At 33.3% G+C, this 13,357-nt stretch overlaps 1 protein-coding gene across 1 annotated transcript; it reads left to right on the forward strand.

Annotated features, from left to right (window-relative positions):
* Window positions 1-775: 775 nt before the first annotated feature.
* On the forward strand, window positions 776-13,196 carry LOC113874559. The gene is made up of 6 exons (XM_027512779.1): window positions 776-869; window positions 1,544-3,066; window positions 6,070-6,131; window positions 9,444-9,888; window positions 10,481-10,517; window positions 11,654-13,196. The coding sequence occupies exons 2-6, from the start codon at window positions 1,559-1,561 to the stop codon at window positions 12,890-12,892; spliced, it is 3,291 nt and encodes a 1,096-aa protein (XP_027368580.1). The 5' UTR covers window positions 776-869; window positions 1,544-1,558; the 3' UTR covers window positions 12,893-13,196.
* The last annotated feature ends 161 nt before the right edge of the window (window positions 13,197-13,357 follow it).

Here is a 13,357-nt window from a genome sequence, read left to right on the forward strand (position 1 = left end):
TATTGTCTTCCAATTCCAAGTTCACCCAATTGGAAAGAGTAGAACACACAGACTGTCCCCATATGGCAAATGTCAAGCAGTGTGACGTGCAAGACAATGATTCGTTCATGTGTGAAACAAGGTCTTACCAAATATTTATAAATATAAATAAACTAAAATACTATTATCCTACCTTTTAAAATAACAAATCATTGAAAAAGATAAAAAATTAAAAATTTTATCAGCATTTTAAAACATATAATTGTCAAATTTTAAGTTATGGTCTTGCTAGTAATTAATTATATTTTTAAGTATATTTTCAATTATTTTCAACATTAAATTTAACACACAATTAAACAAAATCATATTAGAATAAGTAGACATCAAGCTCTAAATTACATATCTTCAATTATTTTAATAGCCAAGTTGCTGCTTTCAATAATAATGATAAAAGTCAAAGAGCAGGACATGAATCTTATGAAGACAGCCAGCCAGTAGTGCTTCCAAAACTGAGAAATTGAAACTCAAAAGCTTGATCAACTTCACTGAAGCATTACACAGTGAAACACTGATTTTCTCAATATTTGTATGTATATGGAAGTGTTCCTCAATTTGGTAATTGGTTCCTCATTACTTCACCCGTGCAATATTCAGGTTCAACGTCATTTTCTCCACTGTTTTCCTACTATTATAAATTTATTGTGATTTGTGCTATTCCTATATATAATTTCAGGATCCAAATGAGGAAAGTGAAGATCAGGCCACTCATGAAATATCCACATAATCGGTATGTGCTAGCAAAATTGAAGATGTTCATTCTGAATGTGACCCCAATTGGGACAAGGTCAACCTTTTACTCGGCAAGCCATTGTTGGAGCAACAATAATTAGGTTCTTCATCTCTTTCTAGAATGACTAACTACATTTAATGAAATTTATATATATATAAATGCAAACCATATGTGAACAACTTGGAAGTTTGGGTATGCTATTAAAATATCTACAACTCATTAAGAATAAGTTTGCTGTATGCAACACAAAATCAATCACACACTATCGTTGACTTTGATTTCCAGAAAGAGTAGACGGGTTCTCACACACCACCATCATTTCGTTTGTGCCTGCAACTGCAACATCTTTGAGTGAGTTCAAAATTTCATTCACCTCTCTTCTTTCCCTGTCTTTAATTAACATAGAAAAAGCTCGATCTAAAGAAGGAGATTAATAAATCATCTGTCCTTTTGCTTGCTATAACAATTATGCTAATGCTTTCTTTCCGTTTTCATAAATATGGAGGAACATATATAGCACCACACACTATAGCCCATTTTATAAAACTATCTATCTATCTATATGTATCCCTCTTTGGTTATAAATCATGTTAGGTAGTATATACTTTTTGTATTTCTGACTTAGATTTAGATCAAACATTGCAATATGACTGAAAGTATATTTGCATTCGATTTCTATGAAAAATCAATCGTTAATTATTTGTGGTATTAATTCCTTAGCTTGATTTTGATTTGTTACATTAAAAATACGCCCAAAATTGATGATTGTGGCAGGTTGCTTTTGTGTCAATGGATCTTAATTCGATGAAGTCAGTGATCCGTAATTCAATAATATGTGCTGACAAAAACATTGTTAATGAATTCAAGAGCCAAATGAATGATCTGATTTCAAACCGAAATTTTGGGATGAGGGAAGCTGAAGAAGCTAGAATGAAAGGTGGGACACTAAATAGTAATGCTCTGTCTTGGTTACAAGCGGTGGAGAAACTCATCGAAGAGGGAAAAGAGATGCAAAGCAAAAGGAGGGGATGTTTTGTTGGGAAGAATTTATATCGGCGATACGAAGAAATGGTAAAGAGAATGGGAGACCTGAATAACACGACAATTTCCTTCATATTCACCCCAATTCCGGAGATGCAGTACTTCTCTACTACAAATTTGAAGTATTATGAGTCTACAAAAGTGGCCTCACATCAACTTGTGAGGGCACTACGAAATGGTAGTAACTATATAATTGGATTGTATGGAAAGCGAGGATCGGGTAAAACAAAGTTAGTGAAAGCAGAAGGTGAAAAAGCAACCTACTTAAAACTTGTTGATGAAGTTGCTTTTGCCACTGTGTCCCAAAATCCAAGCATAAGAAGGATCCAAGACGAAATTGCTGACTGCATTAGTCTGAAATTGGAGGAAAATAGTGATGCAGGAAGAGCAAGAACAATATGTAAGAGACTTCAAAGTGGGGAAAAAATTCTTGTGATCTTGGATGATGTTAGAGAAAAGCTTGAGCTAGAGGATATAGGTATTCCTCACGTTGGTAATCGAGGCAAATGCAAGATCCTTTTGACCTCACGAAAGCAACAAGTATTAATCTTGATGGAGTGTCAAAGGGAGATTCCTTTGGATCCATTGTCTCAAGAAGAAGCTTGGGAGTTGTTCAAGAAACATTCTGGCATAGATGAAGAAAATGAAGATGAAACCTCATCCGAATCTAATCTACTAAAATTGGCACGTGAAGTTGCTGCTGAATGTGAAGGGTTGCCTGGTAAAATTAAAGAAGTTGGATCTTCCTTGAAAAGAAAACCCATTGAGGAGTGGGAAGCATCTTTAGACAGTATGAGATATTCAAGTGCACAATACCAGATTTTTTTGAGTTTTAGAGGAGAAGATACTCGGTATTCTTTTGCAGGTTTTCTCTATCATACTTTGTGTCGAGAGGGATTCAAGACCTTCATGGATGAAGGGGGTTTGGAGAGTGGAGACCATATTTCAGAATCTCTTATTAAAGCAATTGAAACATCAAGGCTTTCCATTATTGTTTTGTCTGAAAACTATGCAGAATCTTCTTGGTGTCTTGATGAACTTGTTGCTATTCTCGAGTGTAAGAAGACCAAGAATCAACTTGTTTGGCCAATTTTTTACAAAGTGGAACCATCAGATGTGAGGTTTCAGAAAAATAGTTATGGCAAAGCCATGGATGCACATGCAATTACGTATGAAAACAACTCTGAGAGGGTGCAGAAATGGAAGTCAGCTTTGTTTGAAGTTGCTGGCTTCTCTGGATATCATTACAAAACGGGGTACGTAGTATAATTCCAGATAGATTAGTTCTATTAAGGTTAATAAATTACAGTTTATATATTCCTTTTGGTGAATTATATTCTAACTAATAAAAGCTTTATACTTTTGCAGGTATGAGTATGAATTTATCAACATGATCGTGGATAAGGTTAATAACATTAAAAACCGATTGTATATACAAAGTATGGATATGGACTAGAAGGAAGGCTTCAATTTCTTTTACATAGTGTTGCAAGTGACAAAATCCATCATCTCAATAGGTGTTTTTGTAAGCAGTGTAATTAGCTTAAAAATGAATTACTGCTGTAATATGCATGTTCATGAAAGAAAATTGTCTTGGATGTGTGCCTTGTTCAATTAGCGCGGGATAACAGTGTCTTGGAGATGCTAATTGTTGCTATTATTATAAATTAGTAAATAAACTTTCATGCATAATTTTTTTTTCTAACAATCTATCACCAGAGAAGTATATAAAAAAAAATTAGTTTTAATCTCTCTTTTATAAACTGAGATTATATTTCCGCTCTAATATTTATATATTTTTAATGATGTAACCTAAAACAGTTTATTTTTATTATGATTATCGCATTCAAGTTTGTCTTTTATTTCCCACAAATTATATTTACTTGGGGTTTATGTCAACATCATCCCGTTGTTTACAAAGGATGATCTTCTTAAACAAGTTTTATGAACCAAAAGCGCTTATCAATCACTCTTATCTTTCACTCTTTGGTCGCCAGTCATCGCAGAAAGATTAGAGGATCCCCACTGCCTTCTTCGAGTGAGTAAAATTTTCATCCACTTTTTCTTCTTTCCATATCTTTTTTTACTTCAAATATATTCCCTTTATCAACGGTTCTCAGTTCCTGGAATTCTAGTCTTCCAACAAATATTTATACGCGATCTATTAACACGTTTTTTGACATATTTTCTTCTAATAAATTTTCTATTTTTAGATTTATTAAAAATTATAAAATCGTGAGTGAAGTTTATATATAACTAGAGAAATTTTACTATTCTCAACAAATTTAATCAATAATAATAAATATACTAAAAAAATTTTGGTAAATAATATAAAATAATGACGATAATCAATCTCTTAAAAGCATTTGCTAAAAAATTAATAAATAATATTTTTTTATTGCATTCCTTTAATTAATATAGAATTCATTTTTGGCAGGGTGCCGTTGTGTTAATGGAGATGTTTGGGGCAACCACTGTTGATGACTTTGTGCATACAATGATGAGTTTAGTGAACTGTATGGTACAAATGGGCGACATCATTGAAATTTTCGAGAGTGAAAAGGAGAGGCTGATTTTAGCTAGAGAAATTGTGCAGAAAAAAATGGAAGCAAATAATAAGAGAAAGGATAAAGTGAATGATGGTGTCCACAAGTGGTTAAATGACGTGGATAAGCTCATGGAAGAGGAGAAGAAGATGGAAAAAGAAATAGAGGCTCACAGTAAAAATTGTTTTCTACGTGTAGCTTACAGTGAAGAGAATTATCGACTGTACGATGAAATGCAGAAGAGAATGAAGGTGTTGAATGCCAAATATGTATTTCAGCCATTTTCCATCCCTATTCCAAGTATAGAGGATTTCTCTTTTGAAAACCTTGTGGGTTTCAAGTCCACAGAAGATGTTTCAGACGAAGTTTTGGAGGCACTACATGATGATGGTTGTTATATGATTGGATTGCATGGGATGCGAGGCTCCGGTAAAACAAAATTGGCAATAGCAGTGGGTGAGAAAGCCAAAAGATTTTTTAATATTTTTGATGTGATTGCATTTGCCACTGTGTCCCAAGATCCAAATGTGAGAAGGATTCAGGACGAAATTGTTCAGTGGTTGGATAAAAAATTGGGTCATAGAGATAGTGATGGTGTTAGAGCTAGAAGCTTATCTTTGATATTACAATGTGGGAAACGAATTCTTGTGATCTTGGATGATGTGAGGGAGAAGCTTGAATTAGACGGTATTGGTATTCCCTATAACAATAATCAATGCAAGGTCCTTGTAACCACACGTAGTCTGAAAGTATGTACCTTAATGCACTGTCAAAGGGAGATTCCCATGGGTCCCTTGTCTGAAGAAGAAGCTTGGAAGTTGTTAAAAAGATATTCAGGCTTATGTGAAGAGAATTATGAGTCCTCATCTCAACTATTAGAAGTGGCACGACAAGTTGCCATAGAATGTAGAGGATTACCTCGTACAATTGAAGATGTTGGATCTTCCTTGAAAACAAAACCCATTGAGGAGTGGCAAGAATCATTAGATAGTTTGAGACATTCAAGTGCCCGGTACCAAATTTTTCTGAGTTTTAGAGGTGTTGATACTCGATACTCTTTCACAGGTTTTCTCCATCAAGCTTTGTGCCGAGAGGGATTCAAGACCTTCATGGATGATGAGGGAGTGAACCGTGGGGACCAGATTTCTCAATCCCTCATTCAAGCAATTGAAGAATCAAGGCTTTCCATTATTGTTTTCTCTGAAAACTATGCATATTCTTCTTGGTGTCTTGATGAACTTGTGACTATCCTTGAGTGTAAGAAGATAAAGAACCAACTCGTTTGGCCAATATTTTACAGAGTTGAACCATCAGACATAAGGCATATGAGAAACAGTTATGGAGAAGCCATGAATAAACATGCAAATAACTTAAGAGACGACTCTAAGAGGGTGGAGAAATGGAAGTCAGCATTATATGAAGTCGCTGGCTTGTCTGGAGATCATTACAAAACTGGGTATGTAGCCTAATTTCGATCACTTTCCACAGTTTATGTCTAATTTTAAGCTGATAGTAGTATGATTAGTGTATATATAATAGAAAATTATTTGGGATCTAATTATCATTTTAAATGAAACTTTGTTCCTAAGGAATAATATCAAACATACGCTGTTGTGAACAATCTAATTCAGTGAAGATTAATTAGTCAAGCTTGATTTTGTATATTATTTTGGTGAATGTGTATAAATGAATTGAAATCTTGTAATTTTATAGGTACGAACATGAATTTATCCAAAAGATTGTGGATAAGGCCAATGATATTAAAAATCGTTTGTATATACGAAGTAAGGATATGGATTAGAGGGATCGCTTCAATTGCAAGTGCAGAACTGTTCATCTCAACAGGTAGTTTTATAAGCATTTTATTTTCATAAAAGGAAATTGCAGCTGTAATTACATATTACCGCAAGTTTGATTCGGCAAGTTTCTAAAGCAACTATGAATTGAGTTAAAAACTCGCGTCTTTAGTATGTTACCGTCAATTTCTAATAAGAAAATATGATAATTTCTAATATCAACGTGACTTCTTCTTAGAAATCAGCTATGTTTGAACAAATAAATTCAAACTCATAATAAAGATAAGAATGCTATATTCTAAGGAATAGTTTTTTAAAAATTAAAATAATATACTCTATGATGAGATATTTTTAAAGTGAAGGAAGTAATAATGTATTTATTTTAGTTTAATTTAAATTTTATTATGATCTTAGGAGTAGTTTTGGTAATACTTTTTAGTTAGCTAAAAATTTGTTTCACTAATTTAAAAGTTTATTTATGTAAAATTGTTGGAAAATTAATTTTTTTCTTTTAATAATTTATAATATTTTTAGAAACACTACTTCAATTAACATTTTGATTGTTTTTTAGTTGAAATTATTTTTTATTTATATTCTTGACATTTTTTATAATCTTTCATTTGTTTATTTATTTGTTTTCACAAATGTCAAAATAATAGTATAAATTTATTTGCATCACTTTATTTAATAAAAATATTTTTAAATAAAAATAGATGAAAAAATTGTTATTACATTTTTAAAAATAAAATGTAGTACAATTTTATACTACATTTTATTTTTAAAAACTATTTTTAAAAATGAAATCAAACATGCTCTTACATCCTAATATTTTTACTTCTTAAGAATATTGAATTCATACTAAAATTGTAGTCGATCAAAATACACTAATAATGAGCACTCTGTGATGGAAGTATTGTCCTGCTGCAACTTGCAAGTAAGAGAATGGCCCTTGAACTCGAACTTATCTCATTTTTGTTTAAAGAATTAACCCGAGTTTGAGGTTCATTTGGAAGGGCCCGAAAGATTTCCTCAACCTCAGGAAACTCCAGAATTTAACGGATCATGGAAGGTGCACTACTTTCTATCTTTCATAAAATCAATTTTTCGGGCAAAAATTGAAGAAAGTGAAGATCAGGCCATTTATGATGTATCCATATACAATCCTCTTGAATCAGTATATGTTAGCAAAAATGAAGATGCTGATCATATTTCTCAATATGACCCCAAGGACAAGGTAAATCTTACACAAGGCTAGTCATTGTCTGAAACGAAAATATGGACTTTAGGACTTAACAAGAAGAGTTAGATTCTTAATCTCTCATCACTAGAATAATATATTATTTTGTGAAATTTATAAAACAAAAAGGCAAATCATGTGATCAACTTGGATGGCTGGTTTAGCTGTAAATTAAATAATGCCTTCGCTATTCTCTCCATTTTATTATACTCTAGGGGCTAAAGTCATCATCTTATTATTTTCAAAGGGTGTTTCCCATCAAATATCACCGAAGGAACAAGGATGCTTCTAATAAATAAAATATGCCCTCTGTATTTTTTTTTGTTGCATTATTAGTCATACTTTTATAAATCAATTAGGTTAATTACTGTCTAATCCATATCCAGTTAATATTAATAATATTCTTTTAGTAAGAAGCGTGATTTATGCAACTAAGTAAAACTAATAACAATTTTTTACTGTGTAGTTGCCGGTCATGCCTTAAAGGAATAGAGGGATCACCCCCGTCGACATTTCGTTTGAGCCTACACGTTGGGGTGAGTTGTAAATTCCATCCAACTTCTCTTCTTTACCCATCTTTTTTTTCTCTCCAATTTTTCTCTTCCTTTTGTTGACGGTCTTGTAAACTCTTATCTCCTAGCAAATATTTATATGTTTTACAAAGCAACTTTGATTTTTGAACACCTAAACGTTATCATCAACACCGATTTAACATTTGACTTTTGCTTTTTATTACGTTACATTATTTGTCTATGTCACTTGTGTCTTTTTTATTCTTTCCAAATTTGAGATATAGACATTTCAATGAATATTTTTTAGCAACTACTTTCCTTCACAAAACGTCTAAGTAAGAAGAATGACATATAATGACGATAGTGTAATTAAGAATGTAAATAATATTGAAAACCAAATTAAACATAGGTGATAAAAAGAGGTAAACGTACAACTCATTTATCCCTTTGGCTTTGTGTTATTTTTCTTGGTTGCCGTTGCGTAAATGGAAGCCTTCTTTTCATCGATGAATCTTAGTCGCAGTAGCAATGACGATTTTGCAAGTGAAATGGAGGAGCTGACTTCAGCTGAACAAAATGTGGTGAAAATGGTTCAAAATAAAGACGAAGCAGAAGTGAATGATGCGGTTTGGAAGTGGCTACAAGATGTGGATGAACTCAAACAACGATACATGCAAATGAACGAACCTGCTAACATTAAGTTCTTTCTCCTACGTGTATGGAATGATATGGAGAAATTATTCTTCCAATCCCAAATGTTAACAAAAATAACGGCACTGAATAATAAAATTAAATTTTTGCCACTTTTCGTTCCAATCCTCCCAGTTCCAGTTCTAGACCCCTTCTCTTGTGGAAATTTTGAGTATTTTGAGTCTACAAAAGGGGCTTCAGATCAACTTTTTGAGGCACTAGGAGAAGATAGTAGCCATATAATTGGTTTGTATGGGTTACGTGGTTGTGGGAAAACAAAATTGGTGAAAGCAGCAGGTGAGAAAATCAACACTTCAAAGATTTTTGATGTAATTGTATTTGCCACTGTGTCCCAAAACCCAAACATCAGAAAGATTCAAGACGAAATTGCTGATTGTTTGGGTCTGAAATTGGAGGAAAATAGTGAAGCTGGAAGAGCAAGAAGAATACTTTCGAAATTGCTGAGTAGGGAAAAAATTCTAGTGATATTGGACGATATTCGGGAAAAGCTTGAGCTAGAGAATATAGGTATTCCCTTTAAAGGTGATCACAAGGGGCTTAAGGTGCTTTTGACCACACGTAGCCAACAAGTATGTTCTTTGATGGAATGTCAGAGGGAGATTCATCTGCGTCCCTTGTCTCAAGATGAAGCTTGGAAGTTGTTCAAGAAACATTCTGGCATAGATGAAGAAAATGATGAATCCTCATCCAATCTATTAGAAGTGGCACGTCAAGTTGCTGTTGAATGTGAAGGGTTACCTGGTAAAATCAAAGATGTTGGATCTTCTTTGAGAAGAAAACCCATTGAGGAGTGGGAAGCATCATTAGACAGTATGAGACATTCAAGTGCACGTTACCAGGTTTTTCTGAGTTTTAGAGGAGAAGATACTCGTTATTCTTTTACAGGTTTTCTCCATCATGGTTTGTGTCGGGAGGGATTCAAGATCTTCATGGATGATGGAGGACTTGAGCGTGGAGACCAGATTTCAGAATCTCTTATAAGAGCAATTGAAGCATCAAGGCTTGCCATTATTGTTTTATCTGAAAACTATGCATTCTCTTCCTGGTGTCTTGACGAACTTGTCACTATTCTTGAGTGTAAGAAGACCAAGAATCAATTAGTTTGGCCAATTTTTTACAAAGTGGATCCATCAGACGTAAGGTATCAGAAAAATAGTTACGGTAAAGCCATGAATGCACATGCAAAGAAGTTTGGTGATGACTCTGAGAGGGTGCAGAAATGGAGGTTAGCTTTGTCTGAAGTAGCTGGCCTGTCAGGAGATCATTACACAACTGGGTACGTACTTTGATTTTATCACTTCAATTTAAGTTCCAGAATTCTATTTTGTATCTATCTGTTAGCACTAGCTCATACATGGAAGCTTGATTATTGATTAATTGATATATATACCTCGTTTTTTAAGATACACAAAATACTAAATGAGAAAAGATCTTCTAATTACCATTTTAAATGAAAGTTTGCCTGTAACTGTTAGAATCAAGTGGACATAGTGATATAAGTAAGTAAGAAATTTATATAGAGATTGACTCGTGTATTTATTGCCTTGAACTTTTTGAGATTGCATTGTGGTTTTCACTCAATGTAAAGCTCTTTATCTAAACTCTTCAACTCAATAGTAGTATCAGAGGTGAGTCGATCTAGGTGACTGACCTGACAGTGTGAACCCATAGTTAGTGTGAAAATGAACTAAGAAATATAGTTTGTACTATAATCTAATTTTGTGTAAATTAATTATTCAAGTTTTATTTATATATTCTTTTGGTGATATAGATTTTTACTAATGAAAAGAAAATGTAAATTGTGTGTATCAATGTATTGAACGGTTTTCTTTTATGAAGTCAAATTGAAATGTTTATACTTTTTGCAGGTACGAACATGAATTTATCCAAATGATCGTGGATAAGGTCAATAATATTAAAAGCCGTTTGTATATACAAAGTATGGATACAAATTAGAACAAAGACGAGACTTCAATTTCTTTTACATTAAGCATCGGAGATGACTGATCATATCAAAATGTGGTTTGGTAAGTAATAATTGACTCAAATGAATTAATGTTGGAATGTGAATGTTCACTACTCACTAGAAGAAAATTATCTTAGAAGCGTGCCATGTTCAGTTATTAGCTCGGGAAGATAGAATTTTCGGATAGTTTTATGTAGATAAATGGTATATTATAAAAAAAATAGGTAAATTTAAAAATATGTTCAGTTATGATTTAATATTATTAGGAATGTTTTTTAAAGTATAAATAATCGTAGAAAATGTAAAAATGGGAATGGAAGTTAAATATATGATATTTTTAATCACCCCTCACCTTCAAAATTAATGAAAGCCAAGTAAAATATGAAAGTAATTTATTCCTCGAAATCAAGTATATTTGAAAATCTTTTAAAAGAAATAACTTATAATAAACATGATGATACAATATATATAATAAAAATGTTTATAAATAAGAATAAAATTAAGACAACTATTATTCTAACTTTTAAGATAGTAAATAATATATAAAAATTTATAATTGTTTAAAATTATGTAATTACTAAATTTTAAAATCTTATCATGAAATTTTATGCTCAATGCTCAAAATTAATGGGTGATGAAAAACATTATTTTCAGCGATCTTGTTTGATTCTAGCTAATTGTCTATTCTCAAGTGTATAAGTAAAAATATAAAACATGCAAAATACGTAACTAGATGGTTTCGTTAATAGATTTTACATTTTTATTTAAGCTAAAATATAAAATTTTACCTAACTGTACTGTCTAATTATCACAAAAATAGAATTAGATCCGCCAAAATTTCATATATCCAACTTGAAATCTTTAAAATTAACCACTTAATAAGATAAGTTCGAATATTTTTATATTATATATTACCATGATATATTATTATTATTATTACGAGATGAAAATTCCACATCATCAACCATTTTATAATTCCATAAAATCATTGGACTATTGTATAATTTCTAGATTATCCTTAACAGCTTCCACTAAACGACGTCGTACCCTCATTTCCTTCTTCAATCCATTCTAGGGTTTTTTTTTTTATACCCATGGCTTTTCTTGGGACCCGGATCCGAAGCACCACCTGGTTCAACACAAACACAAGCTCCTTCACCGTGGAGCCCTGAAGATTTCCATGTCGGTAATGCAGGGGAAATTTAAGAGACCCATTTGCCCATCTTGTTCCAAACCCACTCGAACGTGTCTATGCTCCCGAATTCTAACATCGGGTATCCAAAATTCTGTGAACGTAACCATTTTACAGCACGCGCTAGAGCACAAGCACCCGCTTAATTCTACTAGAATCGCTACACTCGGCCTTAAGAATGTCAATGTTGCAACCGTTTCTGACGTTAATTTTGATGCCCGGTTCCTGATTCGGTTGTTGGATCCGAATTCCCAATACCTGCAAAATGGCTTGTTATCTCATCAGTCTTGGGAAATTGAAGAGACCCAGAAGTTGTTTTCTGAGAAAGGTTCTAACTTGATTGATTGTGCTGGAAAATGTGGTTTGGAAAATGATATTGGAGATGTTCTGAATGAGATTCATGCTGAAGTTGTGAATCACGTGAGTAACAATGATGGTGCTGTGGTGAATGATGAAGTTGAGAAAATTCCAATTCGTCCCAGTTGTAATCTAACAAGAGGTGTCCATGAAGAGAGTGGAGAGCCTGCTATTACTGTTTCCATTGGCAAATATGGTGCCATTAGCTCTCTGTCTCATATTTGGATGCCACAATGTCAATCCCCCAAGTTAAGCTTTGACAAGATTTTGGCTTATCCTGAAGCTTGTGAAGCACTATCAAAAGGGTTTTTGGTGAAGAAGCTCCAAAGGAAGCAATTGAATGAGGACAAAGACTTGGAAGAATATGAAGAATTCGAGCTTGAGGTTCGTCCTGGATCAGTACTACTATTTCCCTCTGATAAGGCTATTAAAATTAGTGAACTAGATGCTATTGGTTTTGAGGTGAAGAATTTGATAGTTTTGGATGGGACATGGGCTAAGGCAAAAAGAATTTATAGTGAAAATCCTTGGTTGAACATTTTGCCGCATGTGAAGTTGGAAGTGAATGAGAAGAGCTTATATAGTGAAGTGAGGCATCAGCCTAAGGCTGGTTATTTGTCCACAATTGAGAGCATTGTGTTTGCCTTGAAGGCAGTTGGGGAGAATCATGAGGGTTTGGATGGCCTCTTGGATACTTTTGAGTCCATGGTTGGAGATCAGAGACGATGTAAAGAGGAGAGACTGAACAAACTCTTTTCCAGTTGAGGTCCTTCTTTTGATTGACCTATATGTTTACACTCGATAAATGGAAGACATTATGCACACTGCTAAAGTCTCTTCTCGGGAAACTAGGGAAGATCCTGTTTTGCAAGAGCTTTTGGACAATATCTTGGCTGCTCATGCTTCCTGGTCTCAACATCAGGCCAAAAGACATTGCAAGCATCAAGTTGAAGCTTTGATGGTTACAGAAACCTCAGAAGAAAGAGACAGTGCCAAAGCTATCCAACCACTTAATGATGATGTAACTTGAAGTTAATTGTTAACAAAGCACAGGGAGAAACAACATCTAAAAGGGAGGAGGAAGAGTAAAGATTCTTTCAGGGCTGAATTCATCAGATACTGATATCTGTTTTTAACACTCAGCTTGTCTACACATCTTTAAAAAATTGCTATGATGGCATAAATGTAATTGGATTCTATTAACTTGATTTCATGTGTTGATGCATGCTG

This window comes from Abrus precatorius, unplaced genomic scaffold (genome assembly GCF_003935025.1).
Source record: "Abrus precatorius isolate BTA unplaced genomic scaffold, Abrus_2018 Scaffold8, whole genome shotgun sequence".
Taxonomy (NCBI): Eukaryota; Viridiplantae; Streptophyta; class Magnoliopsida; order Fabales; family Fabaceae; genus Abrus; species Abrus precatorius.